Source organism: Prinia subflava, chromosome 2, assembly GCF_021018805.1.
Source record: "Prinia subflava isolate CZ2003 ecotype Zambia chromosome 2, Cam_Psub_1.2, whole genome shotgun sequence".
Classification (NCBI taxonomy): domain Eukaryota; kingdom Metazoa; phylum Chordata; class Aves; order Passeriformes; family Cisticolidae; genus Prinia; species Prinia subflava.
In genome coordinates this window covers 39,663,019-39,683,591 of record NC_086248.1, presented here as the reverse complement: position 1 = coordinate 39,683,591, position 20,573 = coordinate 39,663,019, and the positions used below count along the sequence as shown (strand labels likewise).

The 20,573-nt window shown below is 41.4% G+C and overlaps 1 protein-coding gene across 6 annotated transcripts in view; it reads right to left on the bottom strand.

Annotated features, from left to right (window-relative positions):
- The window catches only part of KLHL32 (kelch like family member 32), a 141,241-nt gene that overhangs the window by 4,656 nt on the left and 116,012 nt on the right, over positions 1-20,573 (bottom strand). For all 6 annotated transcript variants that reach the window (XM_063389688.1, XM_063389686.1, XM_063389685.1 and 3 more), the window contains 4 exons: positions 14,504-15,230; positions 5,051-5,109; positions 2,458-2,650; positions 299-393 (listed from right to left, as the gene is read on the bottom strand). In XM_063389688.1, coding sequence (XP_063245758.1) covers positions 299-393; positions 2,458-2,650; positions 5,051-5,109; positions 14,504-15,230 — 1,074 coding nt within the window. The remainder of the gene's footprint in view (positions 1-298; positions 394-2,457; positions 2,651-5,050; positions 5,110-14,503; positions 15,231-20,573) is intronic.

Below are 20,573 nucleotides of genomic sequence, written 5' to 3'. Positions count from 1 at the left end.
ACTTGATTGCATAACCTGTGAATATATACACATGATTTTATTCAAACCTTGCCAAAGGAAAGACAATTCAACCCTGGTTTACTGGAATATCTTAGAGGAATTGCATCTATTGGCTCGTCTGAAAATACTTTTAATCTCTACAGTATTCCCTCTCTGTTTATGCAGGTTCAGTGGCTGCATAAGAAATATTCTTAATCTCTCCATTTCACATGTACTTTCCTTTTTTAATAACTACTGTGCAAAACTTATACTTGCAAAATTATTGGAAAAGCCTTTAAAAGAAACCTAAATCACTCACCTGGATACATGCCAAAGGCTCATTTGTCCAAATCGAATAGCCACCAACTAAATATATTCTACCATTGTGGACAGCAACTCCAGACTCATTTTGACCTAAAGCAGAGAAGGAAATAGAAACCACTTTCAGTCTTGAATTAACCCTTTTAACGCTGAGTGCTGTAATGGGATGCAAACACTCCTGGCAGTAACTGACTATTTCAGAATTCCCAACGCGTCGGAGTGAAGGTGAGGTGTGGGGGCAGTTCCTTGCTCTCTGCAGGAGCCCTGCCTGGTGCTGCCCAGGTGAGCATTAATGTGGCTGTGCAGGGGACCATCTGCTCCCTCCTCACGTGTGTCACAGGTGACAGGCACGGTCCCCACCTGCCCCTCAGCCTCCATCAGACACGAACAACCAAGCAGCCATGGGAGCTGCTGCACAAGTTCATCCCCATAGCAACGGTCTCCCAACAAGTTTGGAAGTTTTGAAGGAAAAATACAGCCCTAAAAAAATCTGCACTACACAGTTCACCAGGCACAATTCCTGCCAGTTGGACTGACAGAAAGAAAGGCTTAGATAGCTTCTTAAGGCACAGGTTGTGGAAACACCCTGCAGGCAGTGGGGAGGAGGCTGCCTCACAGCATTTAGTGGGACAGGGGCAGCTCCAGAATGAGGAGGGTACCTGTGGTGCCAGCGTTTTGCAGTTGCAGATCAGATGACATCCTTCTCAAAGGCTGTCAGTTCCTCCACATAATGAAGTAATTAACTAGTGAGCAAAAGACACATGCAAAACTAGTTCTGTTTGACCATGTGTAATTCCTTTTTTAATCTGTGCATCTCTCCCTAGTGTCCATCAAGTACTCTGATGGCCTGACTTGGAAACCAAGCAACCCTACTGTTGGTGCTTCTCTAAGAATGTGTCACATGCTGGTCTGGAAGTGTGGTTCAGGGAGGTGATTCTGTCCCTCTGGTCCACTCTGGTGAGACCCCACCTGCAGTGCCGTGTCTAGCTCTGGGGACCTCCCTACAGGAAGGACAGGGACCTGTTGGAGCAAGTACAGAGGAGGCCACCAAGTTGACTGGAGAGATGGAGCACCTCTCCTATGATGAAAGGCCGAGAGAACTGGGGTCTGTTCAGCCTGAAGAAGAGAATGCTTCAGCGTGACCTAATTGTGGCCTTCCACTACCAGCAGAGAGCCTACCAGAAAGCTGGAGAGGGACTTTTTGAAAGGGCATGTAGTGACAGGACAAAGGGCATTGGCTTCAAGCTGGAAGTGAGCACGTTTAGATTAGATATTAGGAAGAAAGTCTTTACTGTGAGGATGGTGAGGCTGCCCAGAGAAGTTGTGGATGCCCAATCCCAGGAAGCGCTCAAGGCTGAATGGTTGCTTTGAGCAACCTGGGTCTAGTGGGAGGTGTCCCTGGCCATGGTAGAGGTTGGAACTAAATGATCTTTAAGGTGCCTTCCAAGCCAAATCATTCTATGATTCTGTGTCTCTTCCTGGGATTCAAGAGGATACTACATCTGGGAATTTTATCAGGTGGAGCTGAACTTTGGTGAACTGGGTAGCAGGGACAGTGAGATGCAGTGCTTTGCAAGTTCCTGCTGTAATAGTTCTTCCTAATAAGTCAAGAAGAACTTTACATACCCTGTAGTTAACTAAGCACTCAATTGATTTCTGACTTGATGGAATTCCAACAAGGACACATCCTTTTCAATAAATTATTAAGATACTATTTAGAAATAAGTGAGAATTAACAGATTTCAGTGAAAGCTTTGCCCTATAATGCCAGAAGAAACCACTACAAAATGATGTTGCATGGTAAAGACACATCAGTCTCTTGTACACTCAAACAGGGAGCTCCACCAATACCATAGGCAAGCTTTTTGAGAATTAAAAAACAGTCCTGGTAATACTATCACAAATTATTTTTGGCTGCTTAATTAAATGAAAATTGTCTGCAACTTCTTCAAAATTTAATGTACAATATGCTAAAACAAATGTTTTGTAGACCACTGAATGCCAGAACCATAATGAAAAATGTCTTCTTGGCCAACAGTGGTCCCTAAATTGGAAGCATTTGTAGCCAAGTCATGGAGTTCCACATACTAGAGGCATCTAAAGGAAAAGGATGTTTCAGTCCAGCAGCAGTGCGTTCCCCTTTTGTGCAGTACTCACCTGTCAGCATGTTGAAGCTGCAGCGGGTCCACTGGTCGGTGTCTATGCTGTAGGAGTCTATGTGGCGGACCAGGATCCGATCGTTGTTGTAGTCCAGGTCATTCCCGCCCAACACGTACAGCTTCCTTTGGACAGCAGCCATGGAGTGGTACACCCTCCTCTGCAGCATTGGGCTGCGGCTCAGCCACTTGTTCTGGAAAGAGAGAGCTTGTCTAAGCACGGCTCAAAGACACACCTATAGTGTGGTGCAATGGACAGCAGCACAGGACTGGCTTCTTCTTACCCTTGGCCAGGAATCACAAGTGCATACACTGGTTCTGCTCATGCGCTAGACATGTGTGTTGGTTGTAACACTGAATAAGGATAGTGGACTTTCAACACATGGCTTACAGTTCTCACATTTAAGTTCATTAATTTAATGGCATTTCTTGCTCTTTTTTTTTTTTTTTTTTTTTTTTTTTTGCCTAGCTCATCAGGTTTCAAAAGTCTTTTTTTTCTTTATAACTCAGTAGCAAATTCTCCTTAAACCAGACTATTAGATGTCTCCTTTGTATACAGCGCTAAAGTTATCTGTACCAATGAGCTCTGTTATGAGAGAACAGAGATTTTTCTGCCTTTCGTTATTCAGAAGCTTATTTGATCTTATCCTTCGGGAATAAAGCAACAGGAAAAATAATTTCCTTAAGAATCTTCTCAAATGATTCATTTGGTTTAATGTCACCCCTTTATTTGTGGCAACTTACAAACCTTTTGCATATTTTTCTTACTCATTAACAATATTCTAAGATTTACCTGTTTAGGGAAGAGGCAGAAAGACATGGAAGACAAGGGATCAAAGCAGAGTATTTATACTTGAGAAAACAATCGCTCCTGCTATGCCTACCAAATCAAACAACCTGGCAACAGATAAGATTAATTTAAGTGGAGGAAGTTAAGAATCTGTGAGGAAATCTTTTGTGATATGTGTGCAGCAATTCCAGAGCCTCTAAGCCTTCTGCCTTTTAACCTCCACGATATATAGCTATACATTTCAATGTGTAATAGTTGAATATTAGGCATTAATGTTTGCATTAGTAGTCCAGTCTCTTAACACCAGACTATAGACACCATCTGCTTCGCAAAGCCTGCCTGCATCCCCTGATTATATCTTTAGCTTCCTCCACTGCAGTGCCTGCCAGGTGAGCCTCAAAGCACTGCAAAGGCAGCGAAACAGAGGGGCCTGGCAGGGTCATTTCTAATAAGGCGGTGTGTGAATACTAATCAGTGGTGGGGAAGCAGAGGTCAGCCCAGCCGGCTTGTTGGCAGGTAGCTGTGTGCTCGGTGGCAGATGGCAGGCATTATCGACTCGCCACAAAGGCCTCGCGCAGGAGCAGGCGCGGGGGCTCCCTGATAGAGCGATTGAGATTCCGTGCGAGATGCAAGCAGATGTGATGGTTTCCAGTACCCACCGTAAACAATATGCCAGCAGAATTTTTAAAAAGAGCCTGTGTGTACAAACACGAAGCAGACATCGTTTGAAGAATGCAAGTGCACAATTGCTCTGTAACTCTTCAGGCGCCACGCCGCGTTCCTCGCCGTCAGCACGGTGCACTGAGGCAGCCCCAGCACCCGCATTTTGGGGTGCAACTTACACACCAGCAAGTGAAGAATCCAAGTGAAAGGTACACAATAGAAACGTGGTATCCAAATATGTGCCCACCTCACAAGCAAAGTAAGATTGCTGCCTGTAATTGCTACTTGGATTTAGGACAGTCAGCACTGGTAGTCAGTGATAAAACTGCACCTCGAAAAGAACGAGGCAGGTGTGTCATCTCCTGCTTTCTGCTTCAGGCCTCGTAGGGGCTATGCTTTAAAAAGTCAGTGGGAACCACATAGGAGTATCTCCTGGCACAATTTTGTTCCAAACACAGCAATCAAAGCCCCTATCCTACAATCAGAAAAGTCAATACTCTTCCACGTGGGTGTAAATCAGGCTATGCAACTCTGATTGCAAGCTTAGGACTTTTAATTCCTAATACAAGCAAGAGGGCATAACCATGCCCTAGCCCTCTGAAATGGTTACTGAGCCATGCTAACCTAATCAAAACACATACATAATGTATGAAATAATCCCTAAAAGATATTTTAGGTGCTTGGGTAATGAAATGATAGACACCCTTGCAGTCAGCAGAGTAAGTCACAGCCAGGTAGTACAGTTCTCAAAGTATTCCGGAAACAAAAGGCCCATCTATGCAATTCAAAACAGAAATGCCAATGACAAGGAGCAGTTTTGGAACACTGACTTTGAGTATACATTGCCCAGGGCTGCTGGATTACAAAAAAAAGGAACAAGCCAAATAAACACTGATAAATACAGGGGATTTAAAACACATTTCTGTATTTAATCTAAGATGTTTCTAATTCCTACAGGCTTAAAAAACATAATAAGTTGTCAGGTCTCCATTACTCTGTTAAACTCACACATCAGTACAAAGTGAATTTAAAACACCACTAAATCAAATGGTCAGTGCATCTGGCCTTACAAAATCTTTGTATACATTTGCCAAGAGATCTGTTTGAAGGAAAACAAAACATATATAACACAGATACTCACCTGCTTAGGATCATAGACCATGAGTCTATTTTGATATTGTGCAGTATTTGTTACTCCTCCTATAAAAGAGTTTATACAGGTTACATTTTTTCACATAAGCAAAGCCAGGACCAAGATCAGGTACAACAAAATGACCAGTTTTAGAGTTCATTTGCAGATAATTACATTAGATACCACCACTTCTGCTTACATTCCACTGCACTTCTCTAATCTGGCTACAAGGGAAAAAACAGCCCTTTTTGTGAAACATACAGAAACACAGGGGAGCATCAATAAGCACCCCCCACACACTAATTTTGTAATTCTATGTGCCGAAAAGAAGTTAAAAATTAATCTGTTAATGCATAACTGTGCATTCAGCCTTCATCAAGATACAAAAATAAAACCCATTCCTGTTCCTAGGAACACACAGTGTGTAACATGGTTTAAAAGAGGAGGAGGTGGGCTTGCATCAGTGAAAAAAAGGAAGAGGTCAGGGAGAAGCTCTACCTTACCAGGAGCATGACAGGGATAACTGGCAGATACCACTGCCAGTTAGAAAGCAAGTTCAAGCCTGAGCAACTGTGTTTATCTATACACTTGAAAGAAATTCTGTACTTTGTATTATAGAGAGAATATCTCCTTGTTTAGTTGTAAACTTAGGTTGGATGGTTCCTCCACAGTGATCAGAAACAGCCCTACCATTTACTTTTCAATAGTGGTCAGGAAAGCATGGTATGAAGCACCTCAGAAAAGCTCAGAAGAAAGTTTGACTCAAGTAGATGCTGCAAACCAAGTGTTCACCTCAACACAGTAAAGAGATGTTTAATGCCCAATCATCCTCTTCTTGTTTTGTTTTAAATGTCAAATTTCACTAAGTAAACATGGCAAACTTCTCCAGTCTGTAATCTTGCCTGTGCAAACATGTTTTTGAATGTGCTCAAGCCTTCTGGGGACATGGTGTCACTGCAGCACTGCCACAGCTCCCAGTCCCTCTCTGTCGCAGCGCTGGGCCCTTGGGAAGATGGAATCAGAACTAATGCCTGCAGGCTGCACCTCACCTTCATCCTGCCATGAGGTCTGGGCAGAAGTAAGGCATGTCAGTGGCCACACTGACCTGTGTGTGTCACACACCAGTGACACTCAGACTGACAGACAATCTAGTTATATTACAGTTTTAATGGCACGTAACAATAGTGGACAAGGGCATACCCTGTGTCAGCCAGGACAGCATCACAGTGACTTACACTCGTGCTGAGCTATGGCCCAGTCCCACTAAGGTTGCTGGGTTGTTTTTTTCCCTTTTATCCCCAAGTTCTGTGCTGGGGAATCCTCATTTTGCCAGCCTCCAGCCAGGGTGAGGGCAGCATTTTGGTTCAGAGCCATATTGTGATTCTGAACCAACACTTCCACCTCCCCCATGTCATTTTAGGCTGTAGGCTGGGACTGGTGTGCATTCAAGTTAAACCAGAAGCTGTGTTCCAGTTCCTAACGGCAGCATAAGGGTGTGAAACAATAACTGGTCTCTTGGCTTTGGACCATCTGAGTACTGGGAACATTTGAGCTAGAAGACCAGAACAAACCTAGTTCGAAGCAACAAATGTGAAGGGTACATGGAGTAAACAGAGAGACTGTGGTGCCAAGGTTTTGCCTGCTGATCTGCTCCTGCTGGGCTGAGCTACTTGCTGACATAAAACTACCCTCGGATCACTCCAAGAAACTTGAGAAGGGCCAGGAATTGCTAGCAAAAACTGCAGATTTATCTATTTTAGAGCCTTTTCTTCAACTGCAGCAGCAAGGAGAAACGAGGCTGTTACCTGGGTGCAGCTGTGCAAGCACCAGCCTGTACTGGGCACCTACAGAGGGACAGCAACCCACACTCCCAGCTCAGAGAGGCTCACAGGCTAAGGGATACCTGGGATGAGATGCAGTCCCTCCAAACTGTTTCCACCACACTGTGCCACACCCTGCCCAACACAGCACATGTGAAGTGCACACACAGCAGGCACTGAAAAGCAGAGACTGCTCCTGTGCCTGATCTCACAATCTGTTGTTTGTCTCTACACTGTTGTGCAGCCTTCACATTTCTGTGGTCATCAGCCACATAGACAAAGCAATCTTTTCTAATATCTGTTTTACAATTTGATTTTCTTGTTTTACATACAGTTATTTTCACTCCCAGCATAATGTCTAAAATGAAACATCAGATTAGTATTTTGAAAAATAAAAATCATAGTTATTTGAGTCATTGCCTCCAGAATGTTAAACTACAGGAGACACACTTGAAACACAATGCTGGGTTGTACATTTCCATTCTGAAAGGACACCTTAATTTGGGGGGAAAGATGTGAAGGAAGAAGAGAAAGAAGAATGTTGTTTCCTCATAAAGTAATAAAATAAGCAAATATCAAAATTATTTCCTTCTCTTCACAAAGGACCCCTCACATCAAGTACCCAGGTTACTTACATCTTTTCCCTTGCAATATTGCACATCTCTGGTGTTTTATCATTACATTCCCTTCACATACCGCTCTTCACTTTTAGATTAATCTGCCAAAATGAGATGCTAAGGATTTGCATACAGATTTGACTACACAAAAATAGATCTGGAATTAATAACAGTCTCTATATGTTTTAATTTCTTCTAGACTGGAGTACCCTTGCCTCCAGCAGTATTCTTGGCTTTGAAAGTCATCAAGCTGATTTGTCTGCTCTTAGGTTATGATGCCACATGCTGCTACACTGTCCCCTGCAATCAAAGTGCTCGCAGAGATAGATTCCATGCCTTCCTCTAACAAGTATATTTTATAGATTGGCAGTTTTGATCTCCCCTCCCCAGGGGGATAATCTGCATCTTAACAGGTTTCTATAGATACATCTGTCATTAAATATGCCATCTTATATCTGCATCAATTTTCAAACTCTAGTTCCTTCTAACTTTGAAGTGCTATAGCAAAAGTTTCAAATTTTTGCCAAAATTCATATTTAACAAGTCTGCAATGTCCTCTTGAACTATTTTTTTCTTTTTTAATACTACGGACAGCTGGGAAAGGGCAAAAGAGCAGCAATATGTATCTTAAAAATAAGAAAAGAAGGGGAAAAAGCATTTAAATGGTACTAAAAATAATACATACTTTCTCAGAAAAGAAATGGGGTAATTCTAAGAGGATTTCTAAAACTTCTCTGTCATGTTTTCTATGAGGAAAGGAGAGGATAGAAAGGCATCATAATGAGAGAGAGTTAAAAATACAAACTAAGCTATTAAATTTGATGTCAAGCAATAACAGCTAATGTGGTAGTAACCCAACAGTTAGAGAATGAGGAAAAAAAGAATCTGTCTTGTTAAATGACAGAAAATTTACTGTTTGGTCAGCATTTGCTGTTTTTATAAATGGAGTGATAATTACACCATATTAACATGTGCAGCTTGTTTTAACAACTCCAGTTCTTGGGAGGCAAGGAGCACCCTCAGGACAAGACTGTTTTTCTTGCTCTTACAGACAGGAGCACATCCTCATGGAAAGGCCATCATCCAACCCGTGGGCTCCCAATGTTTTTACACTGCCACAATAAATGTTCTTCACTCCCCTGTAGGCTGTAAATGTTGCTTTTTAAGCCTTCCAAGACCTGTAAATTCCCAATTCTTTCACCAGTGCCCCTCTACAGGAGGAAACTGCTAAAGGATTAAAAAAAACACCTCATCCATCCCTTTCCCACACTTGATAAACATTTTGCATTCTTACAGTCCCCCCAAGCACCCCACAAAATGTACTGAGAAACACTTCAAGACACACGTCTAAAAAGAGAAGGGTAGGAGGCAGTAGATTCAACATTTTTCAATGAAAGTTTGTAAGTCATATTTATAACGTGGCCTAGCAAGGCCCCCATATGACTTGAGAAATCTAATCCTGTCCAAATCCCCCAGAAAATATCACAAGTCTCTCCGCAGTCCCCAAGCGCGAGGCTGTGTGTGGGAATGCGGGTTCACTGGGAGACGTGTAAAACTCCATGTTGGCAAAGAGCTCCCATGTGTGCTCCTTCCAGCAAATCCAGGGAATAGATAGAAACCCACGACATGTGTCCTAAGGTGCTCTGCTATTTTATAACAGGAATCTCTCCTCTCTTAGGTGTCTGTGTGTTAAACACAAGATAATCATTCCTCAACACGCAAACCTGCTGCCTCTTACTGCAGCCAGCCCGGGTGCAGTGAGGACAGCAGAGCTGGAGCAGATTCTCCCAAGGTAAGGAGGCCCCTGGGAGAGGCCAACAGCAGCTCTGGTTAGTGCTCTTTGCCTCTAGATGCAATCGAGCCAAAAATAAGAGGGGCACAGCCCTAGGTTTGTTTGAATCATTAAAGCTGGATGTTTACATTCAATCTAAGGAGACTCAATGGCATCAAACCAATAATGTCCGTCGCCCAAATGTGTGAGAACATTCATTCAAATACAGTAAGAATGAAGTCTGTATATATATGGAACATATAGAGACTAAGGCTGGGACACTATGGCAATTTTTATGCACTTGTTAACCTCCCATTCCCAGTAAATCCTGTGCCAGCCACACTGTAAAACTTGATTTGGATAGATTCTGTAAACTCCTATTATTCCAGATCTGTTTTTCATTAAGTAATTTTATAGACATTTGCTGAGAAAAAAAATTTTACTTCATGACAGCATACTGATAGTAAGGTCATACTTTTCACCCCAAACACTAGCAAACTCAGAATAATTCTTCAAGATATATTATCACCATCCTTTCCTTAGTCAAAATCTCCACCATTAGGGAAAAAACAAGAGTTTAAAAACCAAAAAAAAAAATCTTGAATTTTGAAAAAAAAAAAAAATTATCTCCTATATTAACTACAAAGCAACTGTACAGGGATGCCTTGTTTATCCTCCTCCCCCAAGCTAAGTTTCTATGTGCATGTCAAGATGTTATTTTAGCTGACATACTTAAGGTCAGACAACTGGGGCCTCTGCAAAACACCAGTGTAACACTTTGTTTTAAACAAGACTTTTCATGTGCTAATCTCTGGAGCACCTAAGGCAAGGGGAAGTTTCATTATCCCAAGATGCAGGTGCAAGAATGGCCCAGGGCTGGAATGCCTGGCAGAGGTTCCCTGCCCTCGATGTCCCCAGGGGCACTAGACCTGTACCAGCGGAGGAAGGTTAACGTGGATAGAAAAGGAGGTCTCCAGATTTGCATGTGCACTCCACAGAGGATGCTGGGAAATGGGCACAGTTCAAGTCCTTGCTCTTACAGAAAATATTTCCCCGCTTTTATAGATAGTGATTGTTAGTCATGTTGAACTCCAAAGTGTTTTGTGTAGCTTGTTTTTCTTTCACTGAAATACTTCACTTTTCAAGCAATGTGGCATGCAATTCGCTTGTGTAATTGGTCATGGCATCAGATGTTAATTGGGGCCTGGAAGAATCACCTTTCTATGAAATTTCCAAACCATCTGCCCAATGCAATGTCACTACAGAGAACTTGTTGTGGTTTAACCCCAGTAAGCAACTCAGCCTCAGACAACCACTCATTCACTCCTCCAGCATGGGATAGGGGAGAGAACTGGAAAAGTAAAACTGAGAAGATTTGTGGGTTGGGATAAAGAGAGCTTAACAGGTAAAGCAAAAGCCACGCACACAAGCAAAGCAAAACATGGAATCAATTCACTGCTTCCTATGAGAAGGCAGGCGTTCAGCCACGTCCAGGAGAGCAGGGATCCATCAAGCATAATGGTGATTTGGGAAGTCAAACATCAGCACTATGAACACCCCCCATTTCCTCCTTCTTCCCCCAGCTTTATATACTGAGCACAACCCCACATTATCTGGAATATTCCTTTGGTCAGTGGGGGTCAGCTGTTCTGGCTGTGTTCCCTCCCAAACCCTTGCCCATCCCCAACCTCCTCATGGTGGGGTGAGAAGTAGACAACACCTTCACTCTGCAGAAGCACTGCTCAGCAATTAAAAAAAAAAATCCCTGTGTTACCAGGACTGTTTCCAGCACAAATCCAAAACATTTCCCAGACTAGCTGCTGTGAGGAAAATTAACTCTATCCCAGTCTAAACCAGCACATTGTTTTAATAAATTCTCATGCTTGCTTTTCTTTAAATAAGAAAATAAAATGAGGACTGTGGGGGAAAAATGACATAAATATGAAAATATGGAGCTCAGAAAACTCAAGGGCTGAACCCACTTGTGCTCAGCAGAGGGACTGACTAGTTGCAGTGTGAAAAAGGCTCACCCTTTTAATCTGCTTCTGTCAGGTTAAAACCCCCAAAGAGGTGGTAGCAGCTTAGGAGTCTCCTCTGTCAGCTGAACACCAGCCACTCACCTCCTATTGCCAGTGTGTAAACTCATACAGTGGTTTGGTTTGTCCATTTTCCTTTCCTGCTGCCTTTGCCATGATTTTATTATCTACTATTTTTGAATCCCTGTCATATTTGTCCCAAAGGAGCAGCAAAGCAAAGCTGAAAATGAATCCCGATAATAACAGAAATCCCTTAAGTCTAGTTAGCTTTTGATCAGCAAAACCTTTAAGAGGGCATGGGGCAGTAGCAGAGGCACTGTGTAAGTAAATGGTCAGTGTGTAGATCAAGCTTTGATGACTCTCTACAAATAGAAGGGCTAGAAACTTATATTATCACTATTTAATTTATTCCCTCACTAAAAAACTGGGCACATTTCCATGGTTCCCTTGCCAGCTGGTAGTAGCAGCCTGACTTCAAGAGCTCTTTGCTGATGACCTGTATTTCCTAGAAAAAGCAGCAGGGATACAGCTCAGAAACATTTCTAACTCAGACTAATTTTTTAATTACTTAATTTTAGGCCATATACTCCAAAATTGGGTCCCCTCCTGCATTACTAATTACTTTTATGCTAACATCTTATATTCAATGACGAACAGTTCTTGCAGTGACTATGATACAATAAAACATTTCTCTGTATTATTCCCCTGCCCCTGAATGTACATGTACCACGAGCTACATTCTGGTCCGAAGCAATTAATTACTAACAGAAAGCTAGCTATAGTTATTACATCTCCATCCACCTTTCTTTTTAAAATAACTCTGTTCAATACACAAACAGGTTTCAGCGTGAGAGTACAAAATTCAGATCAATATCTACTGAAGTGTGGCGCAGTAAGTACGCTCTCGAACTTCATAATAACCTGTCATAATTGAGCAACTCAAAACTTCTAAGCATTTTCTCAAAACCTTTCAAAATAAAACTGAAAAGCCATGTCTACCTTATTCCACTGTTGGTAGCATTTTCAAATATAAATGGAACAATACTGAGAAAATATTTTTTGTTGTTTTGCCCAGTTTTAAAGAATTCATCCAGTAGGTTTCCACTTATCTCTTCCTCTGATTCTACAGCTCTGTTACAGGCATATCCTTGAACACAATATCACACTGCACCATTTTCTAAACACAAGTGTTTAAATTTAAATTTAAACACACAGGCATGCATGTATTTCACCTACATAACTAAGCACATGAATTAATCCTCTGGATAATTTTCTCCTTTCCTAGCAAATCTGGAAAGATTAAATTTAGTCTTCAATGATCCCCATGTTTGAGTTGAAAGTTGCTGTCAAATACTTCCTTGAGTTTTGATTGTTTAGGGCTTTTTTTTTCACCAAAATTAAAACAAAAATTATTACTTTTTTCATTTACTGGAGGAAAGACCACACTGATGGATTTCTAGTGCACATGCAATGATTTTATGTCAGAATGCTTAACAGCATTTTTTAAAAGTTCCTATTCTTCATCAATACTGACAAATGTAAGCCACAAAACAGGAAGAAAAGCAGCAATCAAGACACAGTAGTAGTAACATCCATGTATTTGAAGTGCCCACTGCAGACACTCATCCCTCTCCACTAGTAAAACAGGAAAAGTAGTGAATAAACATGATAATGCTCTGAATACACCCAGCTGGCAGCCTAGTGCAGAAATCCTGTTCTTGTACTGTACCTGGCTCTCAAGACTCACACAGCACAAACTCTACAAGACTCCCTAAATGATGGCCACTAAAGAAAATGACCCAAAGTACCTGCCAAGAATCTTGGTGATTTTCTTTAGTGAACTGCTTTTTATTCCAAAGTCATCATTCATGACTTTAGTGTATGTGTATTAAAATAGACACCTGCTAATTCCTCTGCCAATGCTTGGGAATCCGTTCCCATGAGGCACTTAATCCATAGGGACAGAAAGGTACATCTGCTTGTCTAAACTACACACTTTGAGAAGCAGAGTGAAGGCCTAGGAAGCTAACTTAATCTTCCATTCATATTCCATCTTTTCACCAGAGGCATTCCAGACCATATTAAAATCCCCAGAGGGTATCTACGGTGAAGATGCCAATCACTGAACATTTACCTCAAGGGCTGGCCCCATTTACTCATTAGCTTCCTTAATAAATATTATAACTATATAACCTTCCATGGCACACTTCTTAATAAAAAGGGAAAATTTTTTTGTCAAATTTTCTGTAGACAGCATCAGCCATATTCCAAAATAACTAATACCCACTTCAAAGACTGAGGAAACTAAGTCCTCCCACCACCATCAATGGAACATAACAATTAAAGATTCAGTTGCAAATGACGTTATTTTAGGATTATAGGGTCTATACATTCATCTATCTGTGCTATAAAGCTATGATTACATTCAGACAGCCTGGTGCACTTGTTATGGATAGAGCCATGGATGATTTCTAACAACAGCATCTTGGCGTGTTGCAATATCCTGAAGAGCAAGTGGGAGCAAATCATACATCTGCCTTCAAGTCCTGGAACAACACAAGCTAACAAGCATTTAATTTTCAATTTCATCATCAGGAGTAAGTGAATCATAAAATTATAGAATATTCTCAGTTGGAAGGCACCCATAAGGATCATCAAACTCCAACTCCAGGCCCTGCACAGGCTCAGGAATCACACCATGTGCCTGGAAGCATTGTCCAAATGCTTCTCGAACTCTGCCAGGTTGGTGTTACAACCACCTCCCTGGGGAGCTTGTTCCAGTGCCCAATCAACCTGCGGGTGAAGAACCTTTTCCTGATATCCAACCTAAACCTCCCCTGACACAACTCCAGGCCATTTCCTGGGGTCCTGTCACTGTCAAAAATACCAGATCACACTGCAGAAGCAATGTCCTTTTTTGTTTGTTTTTAGGAAGCACACAGAATTTATCATTGGAAATTTGTCCAAAAGTGCATTATCATCCCAGTCAACTGTGATTTATGAATGGCAACTGGAGATAGAACATATGATATCAGCAGCTCTGAAACACTGAGTGCAACGTATAAGACACATTATGCTCCTATACTTCTAATGAGGCTTCAGTTCTTTGTTCTCTCTGAAAACTTATCGTAACACATAAACCAAAGATTTATTACTTTAATTCAAGACAGTATTTTGGTATTTTGTTAGTACCTCAAACTGTGTGAAACGTTTTCTACCTGATATCCAAAGAAGACCATCCACCACATATCCCGCATGGCACGAGAGCGACCGATCAAAGGACTGTACAAAGGTCCACTTGTTCTTCCTGGGGCAGTAGCGTTCAACTGTGGGCAGCACTTGACGCAGTTCGTTCCTGCCCCCTACGGCATAGAGGTACTCGTCCACGGCTCCCAGCACAAAGTGCTCCCGGCAGTTCTTCATCGGGGCTATCTCCGCCCAGGAGTTGGTGCGGGGGTCGTATCGACAGACAGTTCTCACGGCACACGTGCGCCCTGTGGAGTGCTCTACCTCTCCACCAGCTACAAAAAGAAAGTCTCCCATGACAGCAACACAGTGGTGGCTCCTCCCCACAGGCATGGGCGCCAGCTCGCTCCAGTTAGCGATCCCCGCGATGTGAACGTTCTCTTGGTCCACTGGATTGAAATATCGCAATTCCTTCACTTTACAGACTTCCCGTTTTTTCCCACCAATAATGTAAAGAGTGTCTGACTGGAAGCGAGGCCTCGTCCTCGCAGTTTGCCAAACCGGCTGCGCGTAGACGCTTTGGTGGTAAGCCAAGGCCTCGTTAATGAGCGCTGTCGCAGTTTCACTGGCCTGGACAAGAGGGTGAGTAAGAGCTACAGTGTGCAGTGTATCTACATCCATAAGGCCAAAGCGGACGTACTGCAGGAGTTCATCCAGATACTGGTAGCGGCAGTTGTGTTCCAACCATCTCACAGCCAGCTAAAAGTGGGGGGAAGGGAGGGAAAGACAAGACGCACGTTATTTAGCATACAACTCTGTCAAAATACAGTCTTTTGAAATTTGCTTGCATTCCAAGAGCAGATATATGCATCTATGCATCTAAAAAGAAGCTGCTTATTAGTCCACATAAAAAGATATAGTGTATCAACAAAAGCATTGTATTGCACCAGCTCCCCTAAAAAATTTCCACGGCATTATCAGCTGCTATGCAATACTCTCATTGTGCAATCTGTCGGTGTTGCTGGAGAATATACTATCCCTGAATCAAGATGCTGGAAAAATAATATATACATAGGGGCTATGGGATCACTGGATACCACAGGTACACTAGAAAGAAGACTAATGTCAGAAGATTACAAAGAAAAGCCTTTTCTACCCTGCATATCTCATCCTCTTTATGGAAAAATATTGAAGAAATACAACACATTACATACTGAATCCTCCAATATTTTTCTCTTCTTCATTTATTTTATTCATAAAGTGCAGAAAGGTGTAAGGGCACAAAAAATTAAGTCAGAGAAGAGAAAAGAACAGAAGAGGCCCTGCTAGTTTGGGGCAGACAGAAAGCAACAATTCAGCAATTGCAGCTAGTATCAACATTCAAAATTTAACATAACATTCAAATCACATAAAGCTTATTAAATCCAACTGGCCCTAAAAAGAGGTTAGGAATGGCCCAAATAATTTCAAGAATTGTTGTATAAGTTATGCTTGAAAATATCCAGTAATGAAGATACCAAAACTTCCTCAGTAAAACCATTCCCATGCTCCGATATCCTCTCAGACAGATTTTCCTCTTACATATGCAGAAACTTTAAACCCTGAAACTCACCGCTCCATTTTCCACCTTTGGGTTTATATTCCAGAGCAACCCTTGAAAATGATTCATCCATACAGGATGAAAAGGATTTTGTTACCTTCTTTTTCTTCTCCATCTCAGATGCATTTTAATATTGGTGTGAGTTTCCTTTTCAGTGAACGAAAAAAGTATTTCAATGCATCTTAGGTCATATTTTCTAAATCTCTGTTGCTGGGGTCACAGTTCTCTGTTACTGAAATCTTTAATGTTTGCTGTTGAAAACTGGACACAATCTTTCTCTTAAGGCTATGGTAGTAGTGAATAGGTTGGAAGAATCTCTTTGATTGTAACAATCTATGCCATTCTTGTTTGGACATCACTACTTAAGACTGTCAGAGCACTATGGTGTTGCTGATCCATATTTAAACTTATGACTGAGTAATGAATTTTGGGGTTTTTTTTGCTTGTTTGTTTTTTATGGGTGTGTGTTTGTTTTGGGTTTTTTTCTGCAGAACTTCCACAGAGTGTCATGCTTTCTCTGTCATTACCAAACACACTACTATTATTTTAGGCCAATAAATGACTGCTCCGGTGAAGATCATTCCCAATCCAAACTGTATTTTCAAAAGTGCTAGAAAACGATTTCACCTTCTGATTTTCTAAAGACATAAATCCCTTATTATTCTTTCATCCCAGTCATTATCAAAGACATTGACTAGTTCTGGAGAAGGACTAACTCTACTTGATACTTCAAATCATTTTGACACAGAACTTGTGGAATTGGTGCTTCTAACAAGCTGAGTGATAAAAAAATCTTCAGGTAAATCTTATGGCCCTGTGCTGTTGTTGGGAATGTCACATAAAGGAGCTGAAAATAAAGGCTGCTCTTATTCATGGCTTTCATATATGATGTATTAAATTTATTACTGATTCTTTATTCTGTCAGAGAGGGAAGATGACAAACCAAAACCACCTTCTTGTTAAGATTAATTCAAAACACTTTTTCCTCACTGTGAACCCCTGTGACACAAAGAATCAATGAAGGGCATAAAAAATGCAACAGTAGTTCAGCCAGTTAAATGCTGTATTGAGTTTCAAATACATGCATTAGCTATATGTATTTTGACTTGCTAGTAAAAAAGACAATAATTAAATACATTTGAAAATTGTTTTGTACTTGAAATCATTGAGCTTTATAGTCAGGTGTTGAAAGTCCATCAAACCCATACGTCAGGTGTCTCCTACGGAGTTGTATCAGGCAACTTCCTTTTCCTTGTTTTTAGCCATGTGAATGATTCCTGAAAGGCACTTAGCTCTTGTCATTCAGGCACTTGAAACTGAGGAGAAATTCAGGCTATCTTCAGCATATATCAACTAAATGATATGTACGTTACTATACTGAGACAGAAGAATTTACAAAAACTGCATTCTTATCTGTCAGCACTTGCATCTAACAGACTGGTTACTTTTGGAACTGTAAGTTCATGCCTTTGCTCACATCTAAAATGGCATCACAGAGGTATCCCTTGGGCTGCAATAACAGATATTACAGACTCTGTAAAAGACGGGCACTAATGTAAACCAGGACTTGGTAACCACAAGTCTTCTGGAGAAATTTTGATATTAATGCCTTATTAGTATCTTAGAACTTCATCCATCTGCTTTCCTTTATTGTCCTGCCTTTGGTCCCCCAATAAATACTGTATAAACACACAAGCAACACCACATACATTCATACATTCAAAGAAATGGTATCTGCATTCATTTCTGGATATGGGACGTGTGATGATCTGCACAGAAGGCATAGACATCTCCATTACAGTACATTTTCTCTGCTGTAGGAAGTTTGGCGCATGCAACTTGGTTCATACTGAGTTAAGTCTCTACTGAGAATAGTCCTGGAGTTGTAAAAAAATGTTTCACTGACACCAGTAATGTTCAACTTTTCCCTAAACCACTACAGTGATGGTTGCAGAGTGATACAAAGATTCTGTTGGCACTCATGTGAGATGTACAACTGGGCCTTGGACCTAAACCTTCTCTATCCATTCCACACTATTTTATCCCCACTCATCTGTCCTGCATCTTTTTTATGAAAACCTTTGAACCTTTCCATATTAAGTTTATTGCAGGTTGCATGGGATTCTCTATGTGCTGCACCTCAAGGTATATTTGGCCTGTGTTACTTCCACCTTTCCCCTCAGACAAGCAGCTGCAGCAGCAATGGGGAGAGCAATGTGAATCCCAGGCTGTCTCTTGTGCAGGTTGCTACTGGCTCTTAGCAGACTCTACGTGTGAGGTCAGTTTGCAGTGGAGGACTTCATTATATTGCATGAGTTTAGAAAGCAAAGCTCAGAACCCTGCACACCACCTGGATGGTCTTATAGGCATTTGACAGAATGCAGAGAAGCTTCACTGAGTCTTAGGGAAGCAACAGAGGCCTGTGAATCACAATGTGTATAGAAGCTCCTGTCCAACTCGTGCTACTGCTGAACACAATCTGACTACAGTGCCCTGTGTGAACACAATGTTTGATTCAGATCATTATACTGTTTGAACACAATCTGCCCAGTGCCCACCTAATCTGTGACACTCCAAGGCAGAAAAAAGAGCTAAAAGCAATATTGTTTTTATCGCCTTGTCTTACTATTTGTGACAATAACTGTTTCCAAATTAATTTTGGGTCACTACTTAAAAATAAATGCTAGACATTTAACCTACTAATGTAGGTATCTATATCTATATTTAGAGAATGGAACAGGTCATCTGGTTTCGGGAACACTCACCAACTGAGCCTTAGACTTCTACACTGCAGCACATTGTTACTGTGTTCTCTAGCAGAACATAATGTCTCACACTACAGAGGCATGGAAGAAAACTGGGTGTGGGTGAACAGTCTAGCAGCTATTAGAGGGCTGAAAAAGTTCAAAAGAAAGAAAACTGAATTCCCAAACAAGTCTTTCACTTATAGTAGAAGTAGTCACTGGTGGACTGTAACACAGTTCTAACTTTCCTTCAGTGCAAAGGAGGCAAAGATAACTCTCATCAACATATGGCAGACACAAACTTGCATGTATGAGACCAGCACACATCTGTATGTTTATCAACACAATTTCTAACACCTTGATTCAAGTTTAGTTTAATCTCGACCCAAAAACCTGGTGACTACATAAAAACTCCAGAATTCACTCTATCTATACACTGATTATAGTGCCTATGGTTTTGCTTCTCTGACAATGACAATTAGCAACTATAATCAGTATTGGCAAAATAAACTCAAAGCCATTATAGACTTTATGATGCTGCAAGAAAAGACTTTCTGGCTTCTCTAAGGAAATACCAATTGCACTTGAAATTACAACTGTGTTTAAAATGCTAACAAGCAAGCAAGCAAGCAAAAAAAAAAAAAGATGATCCACAATTTTGAGGTTTAAAATATTTGTATCACTGCTAAATAATTTACAAAAATAAGGAAAGACTACTACTGCCATATAGGCAAATTCTGTTTAAACTGCTAGAAGCTTCTTTTCTATTAATTTTAATGCATGAGTGTGTGAGTAAAGGAAGCTACAGCCTAGTGCCTTTATCAACTTTAATAAATAATATATTTTGCCATATTCATCTTCTAAACTAAGTAAATGACAAAAGTAGACCCTCAGAAGGACAGGATTTTCAAACCAGATTAATTCTCTTATTCTAATGCCTTAACCCAAAGGATTTTTCTTCTCCAAGGTTATAATATGTGATTTAGCAATGGAGTGTGTTCTCAAAACAGCAGAAAAGAGATGGAAAAATATGTTGTGGCACAGTTGGAGCACACATCAGAGTACATCTGCATGTTGTATAGTGAACTCATTGTTTTTCCAACACCTGCTTCTGCTTCCAGCACAGTGCTTGAAGAGTCCAAGTCACACAGGCTTGGAGCACAGTCCTTCCCTCCCTGCTGTCAGTGATGTACACACCACACACATCCCACAGCCAGGGAGGCCACAGAGGCAGGGGAAGGTAAAGCTGAGCTAGGAATTTCACCAGAAGTAGCTACCTGGTCCTCTGGGCTGCCAGCTGTCCAGGGAGCACAAGAGGCCAGCACGCCTGTGCCTTGCCTGCTCATCACCGCCCCGCAGTCCTTCTCAAGCCACTCTGCTGGGAAACGTGCCAGACCTGCACTTGACACCACACCAAGTTTTCTAATCAGAAAAGCCAAGCTACTTCGTGAGTGCAAAAAGCTTGACATGCTCATATTTATTAGACTCAGGTTCACTTAGAAACTACTCTAAGTCACAAAGTCAGTGTCAGGGAAAGTTTCTGTTGACAGAGTTCCAAGAAAGAAAAAACTTTTCCAAGCCTGGGCTCTGTGAGAGGCAGGGGCCAAGGGAACTCTATTAAAGTCATCTTGGCCTGCTCATTAGTTGATGTATTCACGTTGTAGCCCAGTGGACTGCAAATATGCTACTTTATATCATCCAAGGTGTCTAGCAAATGAGATGAAGTCAAAAAGTGACAGCAGTGGAAAAAATGAGAGG